At 35.7% G+C, this 18,306-nt stretch overlaps 1 protein-coding gene across 1 annotated transcript in view; it reads right to left on the bottom strand.

Moving 5' to 3' along the window:
* LOC114248566 (uncharacterized) overlaps positions 1-18,306 on the bottom strand; it is an 81,352-nt gene that overhangs the window by 14,901 nt on the left and 48,145 nt on the right. The window contains exon 3 of the mRNA XM_028181848.2: positions 1,545-1,892. Within this exon, the coding sequence (XP_028037649.2) occupies positions 1,545-1,870 (326 nt within the window). The 5' untranslated portion in view covers positions 1,871-1,892. The remainder of the gene's footprint in view (positions 1-1,544; positions 1,893-18,306) is intronic.

The raw sequence follows: 18,306 nt of genomic DNA, 5'->3' as shown, positions 1-18,306 counted from the left end.
TAACTCGGATTCACGGTGCCTATTTCTATTTCATTTGCAAACAGGGACTAGTGAACCATGATTGATGAATATGTTAGAGGAAGTCTGAGAGTGGCATTTGTGACAGAGAAGTTGAGAAGTGCGCGTTTGGACATGTGATGAGACGAAATGAAAATGAGGTTGGTTAGAGAGTCTTAATGATGAATATGAATGTGGAAGAATATAGAGGAAGAGGTAGACCTAAGAAGATATCGATGGATTGCGTGAAAGACGATATGTGTAAGAGGGGAGTGAGCGAATAAACGGTATATGATATAGGAGTATGGAAAGAGAAAACATGTTGCGCAGACCCCAGGTGACTGGGAAAAGGGCAGGAGAATGATGATGACTTGTGAACCATGATTAATGAAATTAAGTATGATTGATTGCGTAAATTAAATAGATATATAGTTCAGCATTATGTTGAGTCTACATATTCATACATGTTCTATAACGTATCTGCGTCGTATCAATACGAAGTAATAATCAGCCGTTGTTTGCATTACATCTATCGCTAATAGTGATGGAGCACATTTATTTGAAATATGCAGAGTTTGTTAACAGTTTATCAATCTGAAAATTTATTATCCGCATTAAGACTCTAAAGAATATATTGGGCGCATTCTTTTTAAAGTTCCTTTTTTTGTTTTTAAATTGAGTCAGTGAGCACGGGTGATTTCTGATATGAAAAGCACAAAGTGAAGTGGACAGACTTAATGAATAAGACGTCCAGTGTATAATATCCAGTGCAGATACTAATTTGTCTGAACAAAGTGTTTACCAACGACTGCCACACGAAATCTTGATTTCATTAAAATGACGCTAGAAAAGTAAATAAACGCAATCAGCTATCACGCGTATTAGGTAACTCTCAAATGCGAGTTTTTTTTACTTGAATCGGTAAGCTTTATGCTTTTGCGTTCGGTACGCGCCGATTTTTGAGAAAAATGAAACGTTATTGTTTTTTTTATATGTGTAAAGTAGCATTATCATTATGTTATTGATGCACATGTATATGAGTCGACTATTATCAAAGCCGGCAATGTGACTTTTGGACAATTATTGGTAAATCAGAAAAACGAATTATTGACTTTGTATTCCATTGGCAGTCACAAAACTCTTCTGAACGACATCTTAGATAAATAACAGGTTAAGTATTAACCTTTATTTAATGCAGGTTTTGAACCGTATTCTTTGAAGGAGACGATTATATTCAAACCAATTGTATATCAATAACATTTTTTTGTCCAAATGCACAGATTGCCACCTTTGATAATAGACGACTCATATATTCTTTTTTCAATTGATAAGTACGCGGCAGTTAATTTATTTCCTTCGATGATTCGTGTCTATCTGGTACATGTCTGGAAAAGATCTCTCTTAGCGATAAGACCGCCTTTTGTACTTTTGTGTTCAATGGTTTGCCTTTGTGTTTATTTTACATTGGTGCACTATCAAGCATACCATCTCTCTTTGTCCTTCTAGATTACCTACAAGATCATTAATGTATTGAAAGTACTACAAACCTCATAAACTTCCTGTGTTCGTTGACGGGCACGAAGTATTCATCGTACGGGTTCGTGCCGTTCATATCTATCTCCACATCCTTCTTTTTCGCATTACCATTCTTCGGTGCTAAATTCAACAATTCTAAATTGACGGCCTCTAATGTTTTTGTGTCTCCGTTGAGTTGGTTCTGTTGCGCGCCGTTGGACGCGAAGGAGTCGTTGTGGTTTGGGTCGGATTCGTCGTGCTGGAAGACTTTGTTGTCGTAGCCGTGTGGGGAGGGCGGCGAAGGCGGCCTCTGCTGCGGCCTGTCGCGAGGCGACGCCGATCTGCTGTGGCTATCCATCACTTTTGGAGCGGATAGGCATCTGAAATAAGAAACAGTTTAACATGTAAACAAGTAACGAAATCAACATAAAATTGAATACTTTGGTTCGGCAAAATTAGAATGAATCTTCACGGTCGACAAATATATTATTTTATAATAAATATATATATAAATGAATTGCTGTTCGTTAGTCTCGCTAAAACTCGAGAACGGCTGGACCGATTTGGCTAATTTTGGTCTTAAATTATTTGTGGAAGTCCAGAGAAGGGTCAAAGGTAGAGGATAGGTATATATATGAAAATGTTCGGAAATAAATAAAAATATCAATTTTGTTTTTCCTTTGATGTGTCCTCCGTCGCATAGATTTGTTTGTTTTAAAGTTTATTTTATACAATAGTTTAGGTCTTTTATTTATCGATTAAGGCACAACGAAGTCTGCCGGGTCAGCTAGTTTTAAATATATTTTTGCTTAAAGCCTATTTTTGCATCAAAAAAATTTAATTTAGAAAAACATTTTTTACATTTAGCTACTATCTTCTACTTTTGTTATTTTATCGTGTCTTTTAAGATAGGCCTCCGGCGACTCCTTCCGTTGACTCGTATTCATCGGTATGCGCGAGACGGATATGGATGTTAAATATACGTGATGTGTAAGATCATTATACTAATCTTATAGCTTAACCAACTATGCCTGGCGCGTGTTCTCTGTCTTTTTGTTGTGAAATTTTCATAATGTTATTGTTTCTTAACTTTTAAATATCATGAAATCTCACGGATGTAAAGAATTATGTTCTCTTGTTGTAATTTCAATGGTTCCTTTTAAATATTCAAAGATGTCAAGTTTTTCAAATAAAATCGAGACACAGGTAATGTAGCATATCGGTTTCACTGTATCCGCTAACAATAAAAATGCTTATATCTATCTGCCAAGTCGAACAAAAACTAGACATATAGAGATATATTTATCAATTTTCAATGAATGTTTTTGCTCGTTTGAACATATTTAATGCTTAAAACGACAGCTTAACATTTTGTTTCTGTACAAAAATAAGGCGCGTAATGGCTTATGGTAAATCTGATGGTTAAATATCAAAGATTAAGAAGTTAAGTCTTTGTGTCATTGCTTCTCATTTGTCTTTTGTTTTGAGTACAATAGTTACGCTGCATTGGAAGAGAAGCAATTGCTTACATGCAAACGTGTAGGATTAGCAAGCTGAAGTGGCAGTGGGCAGGCCACATAGCGCGAAGGTCGGAAGGCCGATGGGTCAGAAAGATGCTTGAATGGAGACCACGTACTGGCAAGTACAGTGTGGGACGTCCGCCTACCAGATGGAACGGTGACACACTGGAGATCGATTGGAGACGCCTATGTTCAACAGTGGACAGCTATAGGCTGAGATGATGATGATGAAACGTCAAATATGTCACTAACAATGTATATCACAGATTTTTTTTTTGCTTAGATGGGTGGACGATCTCACAGCCCACCTGGTGTTAAGTGGTTACTGGAGGCCATAGACATCTACGACGTAAATGCGCCACCCACCTTGAGATATCAGTTCTAAGGTCTCAGTATAGTACATTGTAACCGCATTGTTGTCGTGCTGACAAAAGCTAGGCATCTCGAATGTTACGTAACTTTCTGAAAAATCGAAAACGCTTCGACAGGCTCGCGTGACATCGCTGGATCACGATTTTTCTATTCAACTGATATGAACAACAATTCGATTTTGACGAATATTATACCTATGCTTAATTCAACTGGTTTTTAATATTATAATAAAATTTTGCGGATTCCCTAAGTAACGTAAAAATATGATATACCCATCAAAAGTACCGAGTGAGTATTTAATATGGCTGTGACAAGTGTAGCTGGAGACGCACACAAAGTCGAAAAATTGGAGTTCCAGCTTTTGTCTACAATACATCATTATTGCTATCTTTTATTGCCTTAGTAGGCATACGAGCATATGGCCAAGCCCCTGCCTACCCTTAAAGGCGAAGTTCCCGTTTTTGGAATGGAGAGATTTTCCAGGAAGAGAGCCTTGTTATGCTATGTTAACTAACAGTTCAAGGGGATATATTTCGTCAATCTGTCACAATTTTCTTTGCAAAAAATGGGTATCGCAAAAAAAATAATACAACTCAATGTTGCACAATATTTTTGGGGATTAATTATTCACTACTTATCCATTATTTTCTCACCTCATTTGACGTGTATATTTTTTTTGCTTTCTGTGTGGTTCTAGCACTAAGGATTTGATAGTATACCGCGCGTTTCCAGGTCGCGGGGTCCGGGGTTTTTTTCTGTATCTTTCATGGCTTATCAGATTACCGCCACCGGGCATTTTGAAATACGACGAAAAAGAAATTATTCGATGTAACAAAATCGATTAACCGTATGAATCGATTAAAATCATATCGAAATCTGAAGTATTGTAAACAGATTTCCGACAAGTCTGTAATATTAGTCTGTCTGTTAATAGTAGTGATGTCTCACAGTTCTTTTTTTTAAAACGAAAAATTATTCTCACTGTCAAAGGTACATATTTTATGATAACACACTCAGTAATGTCGTCGGTTAAGATTCGTTACTGACGTGTGAACAATAGGACTATAACACACTTACGAGCACAAGAAAGCAATAATATCAACAATAATATTTTTGTATAGGATGATCTCAATCCTAAACAACCGTCTGTAAATATTTAGCTGAAAACGAAAGGCTTAGTCAAGAGTATTTTAGAATAGAAATTCATGTTTCATTGTCTACGGTAAGGAATCGATGCACCTATTTATAGATAAAACGTGGTGATTATAAAGCTACATGTAAATTTCTTTCTTTACGTTAGTTACAATTTTTAGTTCCTCTAATTCACGTAATAAGTTCATACTTCTTGTTAAATTAACATTTCATTGTTACTGACTTAAATTTATACGAGCATGGGTGACACAACGAATATTCATACCCGATCCTGTGGACCGAATGGTAAACAGTCGACGTTGCCCTAAACACGTCATTACGGATCTTCCCGATCCATTAACGGTACTTTTAGGTACCTCAAGCACCGGTCACCGTCCTCGCCGTACCCGTTGCTTGCGACGATGAGCTCGACGAGTAAATTAACCCATAGACACAGCCCACTGACCTTCTCCGGATCTTCTCAGTGGGTCGCGTTTCCGATCCGGTGGTAGTTTCTGCGTGGCACTGCTCTTGCTAGGGCCAGTGTTAGCAACACTTCCGGTTCGAGCCCCGTAAGCTCACCTACACGCTAGGGTGAAGCTGAAATAGCTTCTCAAGGCTATCAGCATAGATAGGGAAAAAAAACCAACGAATACTATCTTTAGAGACAATGTTCGCCTGTAGTTTCTGTATTAAGCGGGCCGTATTTAGGTTATGTTCTTCCTTTACGGTATCACTCTTGACAGAGTGGTCGTGGTCATCACTTCAGGCGTCGGTGGCGGTCTTCACAACACTAGATTGTACTACACACTAAACAAGAAAACATTGAAAATAATCAAATCTGTCATTTAAAAATTGTCATTATTATATTTACTAGAGGTCCCGCAGTAGTCGAAATTCGACTATAATTAATTGGAATTGTAAGTTTGTATACTATTATGATTGTATTTTATACTTCTATAATCGCAAATTTCGCCAAGACTACACTATAAAAAATATTAACAAAGACAAACAATATTTAATCTCAATTTGACAACAGACGTCAAGAACAAAAGTTTGACAATAAATAGTATGCATGCGTGTATGTGTCAAATACATGGTATGTAGTGTGTGTAATGTTTTCTTTATTAATTTAATGTATCTTTTATGCATTATTTTAAAAAAATATTAGCACTATGCACTTCTTCTCTATATTCTCTAGAAGTGTGGAAATTTTCATACTCCTCCGTCCGCGCAATTTTCGTAAAAAGGGATACAAAGTTTTTGCTTCACGTATTAAAATATAGATGATTAGTTGCGATCTTTGCAACGGAAGCCAATCGAACCTTCCAGACCTAGCTAGGGCTATGTATTCTGGGTATCTTCAACTTTACCTTTGCAGTTTTTTTTGAGTTGTCAATGAATAAGGCTTAGCTAAGATCGAAGACGGGGATAAAACAGCGTGCGAACAAAAAAAAATCGTGTAACAAAGGAAATGATTTTGCTTAAATCAATTACAGTTAGTTGATTACATTCGAAATACATTGCACTTTCACGATGCAGCACGCAACATCTATAGCGTTACGTATGTATTGTACGTACGTTTGTTTATGCAATTTTCATTTAAGGAATACTCGTTTCGTCTTCTATCTCTTTCATTGATAGTGAATTGCTGAAAAGATCGATAGAGACAAAACAACGAGAATTTATATTGTTTACACAGTTTTTTTTGTTGCTTATATGGTTGGACGAGCTCACAGCCCACCTGGTGTTAAGTGGTTACTGGAGCCCATAGACATCCACAACGTAAATGCGCCACCCACCTTGAGATATAAGTTCTAAGGTCTCAAGTATAGTTACAGGGTGTTAGTAACAGGGTGAAGGCTAGTTTATACTAATACGGTACAAGTAACAACGACATATTTCGCTTAACACGCGACATTTAATTTTATCTTTGTAATTAAGGATGCGTTTTGTTTGGTATTAGCATTGGTATTTTTATTTTAGCTATTGCATAGCTTTTATCGCGGGCCTTGAGCGCGACGACCGAATCATGAAATTCCGTAACGAAAAAAAACTTACTCCCCTCACTTCGCCTACCATGTAGCTCGCGTTGAACACATTCACACGTTGCGCTTGTGTAGTGTTTGTGATTAAGCGCGTGGCGTGACGTCACACTGCATGCGCATCATGAAAAGTCTGCCCTTTCAGTGTGAAGGGGACAGTTAAGGTTTTGCTTTTATTAATGTTTAATATAGCGTAGTCTTGTTTTATTATTGTTTTAATATTAAATTATCGTTGTCTAATTATAATTGCATAAGTTGATAAAAAATGCTATGCAATAGCTTTACCGCGGCAGTTCCCGAGTGCCACACGTTTTTTTTTTCTTTTTTTTTCCTAATATTAAACTTTAAATGGCTCTCCTGTAAAGTTGCGAAAATGCCTTTTAAACCAAATATCCTTTCACCCCTTGATATATTCTTGGATAGATTCTTGACCTTGTACAATATCTACGCATATCAAGTTTGGTAACTAATATAAATATTTAACAGTGGATTTGAAGTTGTCATCGTCTAAAGAATAATACTTTCGTATACTCACTCGTTTATAGCGATGCCAACATGCAAGTGTTTACATCCTACAGACGGGTACCAATTTTTTTTATTGAAATACATATTTGCTTAATCTATGTTTAACGATAAAGGAATAACATCGTGTAATAAAAATCAAACCCGCTTAAATTATAATTTGCGTAATTAGCTATCGAAACTGAGTTATTATTAGTCTTAGTTAGAAGTCGTCGTGGCCTAAAAGATAAGACGTCCGGTGCATTCGTGTTGAAGCGATGCACCGGTGTTCGAATCCCGCAGGCGGGTACCGATTTTACTAATGAAATACGTACTCAGCAAATGTTCACGATTGACTTCCACGGTGAAGGAATAACATCGTGTAATAAAAGTGAAACCCGCAAAATTATAATTTGCGTAATTACTGGTGGTAGGACCTGTTGTGAGTCCGCGCGGGTAGGTATCACCACCCTGCCTATTTCTGCCGTGAAGCAGTAATGCGTTTCGGTTTGAATGGTGGGGCAGCCGTTGTAACTATACTGAGACCTTACAACTTATATCTCAAGGTGGGTGGCGCATTTACGTTGTAGATGTCTATGGGCTCCAGTAACCACTTAACATCAGGTGGGCTGTGAGCTCGTCCACCCATCTAAGCAATAAAAAAAAAAAAATTATTGCCCTTGTAGGCAGACGAGCATACGACCCACATGATGGTGAGTGGTTACCGTCGCCCATGGACTTTAGCAACGCCAGGGGCAGAGCCAAGCCGCTGCGTACCCCTAAATATTATATAATTAATTCTGAGAATGTGCGAAGGTATTTACGTTGTGATATATCTATGGGCTCCGTTAACCACTTAACATCAGGTGGGGCGTGAGCTCTTTCATACGTCTAGGAAATTAAACAAAAAAGTTAGGTTATGTTCGTTCTACGCTTAGATGATTAGGTCTATGACTAAATAATTTCAAGCTAATTATTTACATTTTGATGATAGCTGTTCAACAACTTTTAATTAGCATCAAATTATTTATCGATTGGTTCAAAAGCTTGACTTGACGCTTGGCAAATACTGCAATCGTTTTATTTATCAATTGTCAATTTATTGGGTGGACGGTTACGAAATCCATAACTTGTATTTACGAAGCATGAAATTCAGCACGATTGTCGGTTACTAAATATTTGAACGAAAACCAGTAAGTTTGTGTAATACACGTATTGATTTGACAAGTTTGAGTGTTTTTATACATACATTAAGTTATCATATCGAGGGTTGAGAGAACAAACAAATCTGTCCTCGAGCAACTTCGTATAGAAACGAGACTGTCGACGATTTGCTACCAGAAGGTTCTTGGTTACTTTGGTCACATTGCTCGGCGGCCACCAGACGACCTTGATCATTGTGGTGGGCAAGGTAGAAGGGAAAAGACCCGCCGGCCGGCCACCAAACCGTTGGTCGGATCAGATAACTGCGCTCACTGGACTTTCTGTTGCGAACGCCCTGAGAGAAGCCGAAAACCGAAACAAATGGAAGCTGAGGGTACAAAGAGCCACGAAGGGCTTTCAAGGAAAAGACCTTCAGCAATGAAGTATTCGACTAAGAAGAAGAAGAATCGAGGGTTGAATGGTTGTTTGGTTTAAGCGACATTTCGCTTAATACGCGATATTCATCTTTGTAATTAAAGGTCCGTTTTAATTGGTATTAAGATCAACAATCCGATGTTTTTAATTGAGCTACAATTAAGTTTACTCCATTCAAATAGTTGAAGAAGTTTTTTTGTTATGATATTTTTTTCAAACTCTAAACTTAAAATGGCTCTCGTGCTAATTTGCAAAAATGCCGCTTAAACTAAATAGTCTTTTACCCCTCGATATATGTGGATTACTTGATGATCTATGACGAACGATAATCACAGATAATATAGAAATAATGTGAAGAAAATCTCATATTATACCAGAATCATATTTTTTTGGATTCATGTTGGTCTATTGTTAATAGACTTAAAAAAAACTTAAGAATTAAATGTCCCTGTCCAGGCTTAAAAACCAAAATAAAATGGACTACTATGGACAGATCTTCTTCGGAGTTAAGTAAAGTAGGAGATGTGAGTATATTTTAATGCATACAGTATTAAAATTCAAAAAGTAAAATCACATAACAAAAGTACTTTAAAATTAAAATTATTGTTTACACAAAATTGTCGAAAAATGATGTTTCTGAACAAGAAGTTTCAAAAACTTATTATTTAAGTAGCAACATCCATTTTTATATTTTGTTTTAATCGAAAAGAGAACACAAACTTTATTTGGAGATATTAGGTAAAACTTATCTATCAAGTGCGTCATACCACTAATTTTGAAAATGAGAGAATATTTAACCAGCTTAATTGTTTCATAATTTTTTTTTGGGTTTAATTTAATCTTATCTAGCTAGGGGACCCGATCGACGTTGTCTTGTACACACGTCTTAAATACAAAAATTTCATCTTTTGAACACCTGTAAAATATTAATTATTTTTTCTTTACAGTGGACCGACTTGTAAATCTAAACCATTCTTGAATCCACAAGAATAAGCTCAAAAAAATATGATCAAGTTGTTTAGGAGAAGTTGACTAACATACACACGGATAGAAGAATTATATATATTAAGATAATTATCATCTGGATTATTTGAAGAAAAATAAACCCTAAATATCTAACAATAATAGTAACAGTGATGAGTGTACTCGGCTTACACAGGGTTCATTGACATTTACTGTAAAAACTAAATCGCCAGTTCAAAGTAATCTTCTAAGATGCGATCTTGTTGAACCGAAACGGGAACTGGTTTAGCATTACAAAGACCTTTTTGAATTTTATGTAAATAGGAAATACTTCGAGTATGTACCTACTACTTGATATTTCATAGACAAGGATTTTTTTTATATTGTTATTGAATAGCATTTTTCGAATATTTGAAACCAACAAACATTTAAATGTAGTAAAAGTACCGGTCATCGTTCTTGTCGAACCCGTCGCTTGCGACGAAGGGCTCGACGAGTAAATTTACCCTCAGACACAGCCCACTGATCTTCTCCGGATCTTCTCAGTGGGTCGCGTTTCCGATCCAGTGATCGATTCTGCGATTCTCTCTTACTAGGGTTCGTGTTAGCAACAGTATCAGCTTAGGTAGGAAACAAACAAAAAAGGTAAAAGTTAAGGTATGTAGTACAACTATTCTTCCAAAAATTAAATTAACTTTTATGGTTTAAGCTCGCCTTTTGATGACATTATATTTGTATTATTTTCCAGATTTCGAATATTCAACGCGTGTAATTGCCTCTACCATTCGCGAAAAACGAAGAAAATACAATATTCTGCCTATATTAAAGCAATAGATAGTTCTATCTTAATTTTGTTTCAACATAGACAGCAGTGTTTATGGTCTGCTGTCTAAGGAGATATTGCTTCCATTAGAAGAGCCGGAAACTCAATTTGCCGATTGCAGCTACGTAAAAAAAAACAAAAAAAAGTCCTGAAAGTTAACGTGAGCAAAATTCGCGGTGCAGAGAAAATGTTGTGTTCGGTGTGAGACTAGTGAACCGCAATGGTCATGCGTTTTGTTTTACTGCTTTGTATTGAGTGAAAGGCAGTCTTAGATGAGGTCATGTACGGAGCAAGCCGTACAGTTTCTTATAACGTAGTAGATAGCTTCCAGTTTCAAACATATCCTACGTATTTCCGCATTTGCTATTAATATCGTTCTTTCCTTTTTAACTAATGCAAATGCGCAAACGAAGCTCCCGTCGTATTTGCCCATGGACACATATCGAATGCTTTGTCCGCCATGAGGTCAAATTTTATCTGTATTAGATTTACGGCTATCCTACCCTTCAAATCGGAACGAGTTTTTGCTTCGTGACTAAAACAGGCGGGATTACGATACCAATCCGTACCATGTAATTTATTTAGAGGCCGTATTGTGAATGTTTCTCGATATTCTTAATATTATATGGTATGAAGCAGTTGCATTTGTCTGATACTAGATGGCGCCCCTATACTAATTATGCTTTACGGAAAAATCACATTGTAGTTTTCTTTTAAAAATTAAACAAATATTTGATTTGAAAATCTGCAAAATTATAATTTGCGTAATTACTGGTAGTAGGAGGTTTTATGAGTCCGCACGAATAGGTACCACTATTCTATTTTTCAGTCTATTTTTGCCGTGAAACAGTAATGTGTTTCAGTTTAGAACTCATATTTCAAGGTGAGTGGCAGTATTCATGTTGCATAGGTATAGTCTCCGATAATATTTATAGTGCTTATCTATCTAAGTAGTTCTATATGTATGATATTAGTCCAATGTTATGACGTTTTGTGTTTTTATTTATGTAGTCTCTACAGGAAATACTAGTTTGGAAACAAGATCCTTGGTGGAAAACCCTCGTGAGTCAAACGAGAGCCTCTTAAAATAATAAATAGTCTCCAAAGAGGAAGGTGTGGTAAAGTATTAATTTATTTTTCCTGATCTCGACGCATTGGAATTATTCATAGCCTAGACAAAACACTGATAGAATTTTTATCGTTTAAGGAAAGTGTGAATTGGAATAAGATTATACTTTGTGTTTACTGATAAATATATTATCCGTTTTACTGAAAATCAATAGGTAGTGTTGTGAGTTGATATTAATTCTGAGTTGCTTGTTAGAGTTATACTTTGCTAACATCTGCCTTAGCAAGAGCGGTGGAATATCCAACGTAAGCCACGTATTTTTGAACTATATTCCATATCAATTAAAACTACTGTATAGGATTAATCTCCCGTTTATAATTTTCACTTTATCGTTTCCGATGTGTCGAGTGCTTCGGAATTTTAATGGTCACGATAGACTAAGGTGTTGAAACTTAATTACAGATTAAATCGTACAATCAGTTTTGATTATGCCCAATAATCGTGAAGATCGAAGAAAACATAGGCATATTTAAGGCATATTTCCTGGTGGTAGGACCTCTTGAGAGTCCGCGCGGGTAGGTACCACCACCCTGCTTATTTCTGCCGTGAAGCAGTAATGCGTTTCGGTTTGAAAGGTGGGACAGCCGCTGTAACTATACTTGGGACCTTAGAACTTATGTCTCAAAGTGGGTGGCGCATTTACGTTGTAGATGTCTATGGGCTCCAGTAACCACTTAACACCAGGTGGACTGTGAGCTCGTCCACCCATGTAAGCAATAAAATAAAAAAATATCTCGAAGTCTCTTCCAGTTGGAAAATTTTTGATCTCCTATAGACTTAACGCACTTATGGTAAACTGTAACATTATTTAGACTTAACCCGGAGATAAGCATCCGAAGCTACCGTTAAACATATACTTTACGTAATAGTTTTATAAATTTACTATACATTTAACTCTTTATGAGCGAAGGAATCAAATTGGCTTTGATATTTGATATACCTAATATATAGCATAGGCATATCTACAAAACTAGTGAACGAAGGCTCTTTGAATATAATGTTGGATCCATGGTATTCGTAAATCTCAATTCAAGCATAAATCTTGCAAATGCAATCATTAAGTCGAGCGTTGCTGTAAAATCGATAGCCGAATAGGGCTGTGAACAATTTTTAATATTCTAAACCGAAGAAAAGAGTTGTTTTAATGTATAATATAATAATAGAAGTCAATCAGAATCAAATTAAAAATTATCAACGTCTATTTTAAAGGGCTACAGATTTCAAGTTCATCACTCTTTTTCTTGAAGCAGATTCATGTTGGTGCCATAAAAATAATATATATATATGTATATTACAATTTTGTTAAATCTTTATTGATTAATTATTACTCTTAGTTCATAATAGTCCTGGAATTGAGTATATTGTAGGACAAAATGCAAAAGCGCCTTTTTTATTGACTGACATTTGGGAACGTAAAATTTTCGTTCAACCCTATAAAGACCAAGGGATTGTATGCAAACGGTTTAGTGTTGCAATTGATCGCGAATTGCCTAATATTGAGCATCTGCAACGTGCCGCGCTGAATAACTGATCGAGAGTTTAACGTCAATTTGTAAACACTACCGCCGATGTTGGTACACGAATGGCCTTGGGTCGACACGAGGAGAATTCGTAAATTGACCATAACCGATACACTGGAACGTGGTGGCTACGTGTGTGTGTGTATACTTTTGATTAGTTTAAGCTCTGATTAACAGAATGGTATTTGTTTGGATAGCTCGTTTAGTATGAGTCAAATATTTGTGGTTTTTTTTGTTTGCTTCGTTCTAAACCCTAATCACAAAAACGATTATCTTAAAAATCCCAAATTGTTAGTCATCGCTTGGAATTGGACATTTAGAAGAAATCTTCATCATTGTCATTGGAAACGTCTCATCAAGAAATTGATACGAAGCGATACTATCTTCTGTCTTTAAAGTACATTAAGTATACCTAATTCTAATGTTTTTTTATTACTACTATTGAACAGACGGGTGAATGAGAGCATTGACTACTTAGCTGCAAGTGGTCATCAGAGGTCATAATATAATATAAATACCGCCACTCTTGAGACATTCACTGGTGGTAGGACGACTTATGAATCCGCCCGTACACGGGCGGATTCATACCTACCTACAGGTACCACCATCCTGCCTATTTTTGCTGTGAATGCTTTCGGTTTGAAAGCTGGGCAGCCGTTGTGTGATGTGTGCCGTGATCATTTTAAACGGGTTTTGTTAAAATTAAAACGGTTTAATTTATGATCTAGTACCGATTATTTGAGCAATCGGTCTACCATCAATTAAATATAGGTCTTGCAATAACGAAGGCTATATTCATCATGAACGAATGCCGGCCTACTTTTTTCGTTTCGTTTGGTTTTTAAACGCTAGTACTCGAGGGCTATGATGTATGAATGATAATTGTTTTGTATTTATTACTAGCGACCCGCCCTCGCTTCGCTTCGGAAACATTCAATTTTATTATTGATAGCTGAGTCCCGAGATTTTACCTAAAGCCTAAGTTACTCCTTATATCATCAGCTACCTATCAGTGAAAGTATCGTCAAAATCGGTCCAGCCGTTCCAGAGATTAGCTGGAACAAACAGACAGACAGACAAAAATTGTAAAAAATATTATTTTGGTGTATGTACCAATGTATGTATGTATATTCATATTCATGTAGTAAAAAGCGGTTATTTCAATATTATAAACAGACACTCCAATTTTATTAATGTGTGTAGATTAGTTTGCGGATGGTAGACAAGCATAATGGCATTATCTTAAGGAGCAGGGCGGTCATTGGCCATCGATACAACATGGTTTCTTTGTGACCGTGAAGGCGCACAATTCCTTATCACCAGGGCAAGTGATAAAGAAGAACATATTCTCTTTGCTGATGAAATTAGTTACGGTGAGTTAAATGATATCTTCTCGTTCAGCTGTAGTAACAAAATAACAAGTATTAACAAAGAAAATAAACAAAAAATAAGCATATCTAAGATATTTTTGGTTGCACTAATAATGGTAGCAGACAGAATATAATGTTACACAGGACTGAGGTTAGGATCAGAAGCAAACAAAAAAGCTATGCCTAAATAAAAAAAGAGATACACAAAGAGAATTCTAATAATCGTATATTTAAAAAATATTTGTATTAAATCATTAGATGAATTTTGTTTTACGAATTTTTACTAAAATTACGTATTATACGAAGCAATGTGAACGGCCTCGTCAGCGAACGCGTTAGCTGTCTGATATTACAAAGAGGTGCGTGGGATACATTACATTTATTATTAGGGTTGTCGGTTAAATGAAATTTATGTAATTTTAACCTGTTGACTTTTGTCAGGTTAAATTATACTAGTCTTAATACTAATGAACGTGTGATGAATTGACTAGTTATAAGATTAATGCGTTAAAGTTTGTATTGGAGGATCGAATTCGAATACTGACTGCTTCAAATTTTAAAAACCATTGTTAGAACTATAGAGAGTTCTAGAAATAATTTTGTCTTTTTCGGGTGTGCTTAAAAATGACTGTCAATGCGAAATATATAAAAAAAACATGTTGCTATAGTCTAGATATTACTGCATGTTCTTTATTTTCTTCTAGTGATGTTTTTAAACAAGGCTGACTTGTTCTCAGGTTGAGTCTTGTGAACTTACCAACCAGGCTTGCGCGCGTTGAAATAGTTGAAATAGCCCCTTAGACTATCACTAAAAGTAGAAGAATTAGACTTAAATACAGATTTGAAATTAAGAACGTTTTAGTTTTTCTAAATCATTGTCACCGGTTTTCAGACCCATTCACGTCTTTATCGACACATCCCTAATTCCTTGTACCTTGATTTGGATTATTGACAGCATTTCTATTTTTTTTAATAAAAGCGACGGCCATAAACTTGCCTATGGATTTTTTTCGAAGTATTATTTATCTATGTAGATCCCGTCAAAATAAATAAATAAAATAACTTTTATTTTATGTGATAGCCCTAAAATTATAAAGAATACACTTGACTTAAGAATTACATTTTAACATAATTACTGTTTTGTTATATTAGACAATTGAATTCGATCCAAGACATTCGCGAACATTACGCAACTCATTAATTAAATTAGCACAAATTATAAGCAAGTTTTATTTTGCAAGCTTCAAATTTTAAATGAAATTAATTTAAATAAGGCTTAATTATAAATTGAGCTAGAATAATGAGACTTTAGATGAATTGATTTCATTATACAAGGCTGCTTGGAAAGATTGGTCTAAGTGATAGCTGATATGGCCATTGTAGTACATAATCACGTTAGGTACTTTCCTGCTGCACTATCGATCGATATACACATAAGGACTGTACGAAAACTAACCAGATCGCTTATACAGTTACGGGATAAAAAGTAGTCATAAAAAATCGTCACAACATTTACTTGGTGGCGTCCTATAAAACACAAATTTAACAGCCGTGGGTTTTTACATAATTTTAGTGTTTGTTTTCAGTAGCGTTCTGTTCTCTTTGTTGCTTGTTTGTTTTCAAATTTTTTTTCTGCCATACATTGTTTTTCTATTGCGTTCAAATGAACGTGAGATAATAAAACAGTCGCTGGATGTGGCCGCTCGGGTTATTCCAAAACGTCCACTAAAATATGTGAATAACCATCATTTTACTGAGACTTTATTTCATTTCATCTCACTTTATTTCATTTAATTTATTCGTAATTGATTACGGTCTCAAATTAACCAAAAATTAACCAACTTCTCTTCATTTCATCCATATAGTTTTCACTCAATATTATTTTTTAATTAACAGAATAATATATAAAAGGTTAGGCTCTATGGTGTGATACCTTTACCTTTCCTATTGGAAAATAGAACAACTTCTATGAAAAACAAAATGGCGCTGTCATCATTATCACCTGATTGAGCTCTCCTACACAACATGATCAGTCTAACTACAATGAAATGACATTTATCTTAAGCAAGAATAGAGCTGACTCATATCACATTCATACAACCAACACTCGACTATCGATCGACTTGAAGACCTTGAACAAAGATTTCGGTTACTCATTTTAAAATAAAAGGGAAAATTGACTTTGCCAATGTAGAGGAATTACGAAAATTGTATTTTGAGGGAAATAAATGCAAAAATTGTATAAAAAAAAGCTCATAAAGACTACACGTGCAGTAAATACAAAATAAGTAAATAATTCATGACTTAAATAACCAATTCTTTCATTGAATTAATAACCTTGAAATTTTGAATCGTGATTGAAATATGTCCTTTTTAGTAAGTATGCTGTGTTATGTAAAATAGGAATGTAACAGTGTCGCAATTCTCGCCAACGCTAAAGCTCAGGCGACACCCGCCGGCCTCGGCACGACCAGCGTTCATATTCATACGACATCACCCGAATACATTAGCTAAACTTGCTGAAGTAACTCAATTCGTATGACATTTATTTCGTACTAGCTTTTGCCCGCGATTCCGTACGCGTGGAATAGTCACTTTGGCATAACGCTAAATTTTACTCTCACTTCATTTACGTAGAAAGTGAAAATATTTTTGAATTCTAAAATGTTAAGGAGCTATATTTTAAACCCCTATTTTGAAACATTCTTTATTGGTGTTCCACTTGCATTGGCGTTACCGTGATGTTATATAGTCTAGATCCTTCCTCAATAAATGGGTTATCTAACGCTGAAAGAATTTTTCAAATCGGACCAGTAGTTCCTGAGATTAGCGCGTTCAAACCAACAAACTCTTCAGCTTTATAATATTAGTATGGATTAACATGTATTTTAGAGATTCAAGGCTTCTGTGTCGCGTTTTAATTCAAAGTCAAGGAAAGTTGTGTTCGTCTATTCGGCCTTGCCTTCCGAGTCGTGGCCACAACTTGTGCGATCATACTAAATGTTGGTCATGCAGACACTACGAAATGATCAGCATCAGTCATGCACGCAACAGATGCCAGATGTGCGCAGACAAGTAAAGAGGAAAATACTTTCTATAACTTTCATTTGAAGAAGTTTCCATTTAACCGTGACGCCATCAATATTAAACTCTTCTCTATGAAAACCCTGTGCCAAATTCACAATGCGACTCTAGAAATGATTTTCGCCACTTACCATATTGAATGAATTTAAAGATGATCAAGGGGTTCTCTTTAAAAAATTAAAAATAATCTTTAGCGGAAACGGCTCTGCTGTTCCCTTGGCATCACAGATATCCACGACCTACGGTTAATATTCACCATGAAGTCAGCCGTGAGCTCCGAATCTACGAGTAACACGTGTATTCGATTTGTATCCTAAATTTTACTGTAATTCTAAATTAAGAAATCAATATTCGCCACTGGATGTTTAAGCTTTTAATTTGGTACCTACGGAACAAGTTATTCGCTGGTAATACCGGTAATTTCGTGGATTTTCAACTATGATTTACTTTACATTATCGATAGTCAATTCTCTTCAATTTTACCGATTTAGATTTCGTTTAATATATCCATATAAAGATCTCTGGAATACAGCAGGAATTTATCTCGAAGAAGTTAGAAAACATTTCAAGATGTTAATGATCATCATCCAGTTATAGGAGCTTTATGTAATCATAGACAAGCGATCGTTAAGATGTTAATTAACCGGTAAAGTGCCGAGTATACTGCGTAGCAAAAACGCTAATAGCATTCTAAATGCAATTTATTTAAATCAATGTAAATATTTATCTGTAACGTTCCGTCATCTTTGTACATGAAC

The sequence above is a fragment of the Bombyx mandarina genome, chromosome 15 (assembly GCF_030267445.1).
Source record: "Bombyx mandarina strain Sakado chromosome 15, ASM3026744v2".
NCBI lineage: Eukaryota > Metazoa > Arthropoda > Insecta > Lepidoptera > Bombycidae > Bombyx > Bombyx mandarina.
The sequence above is the reverse complement of the archived record's forward strand: the minus strand, read 5'-3'. Positions and strand labels throughout refer to the sequence as shown.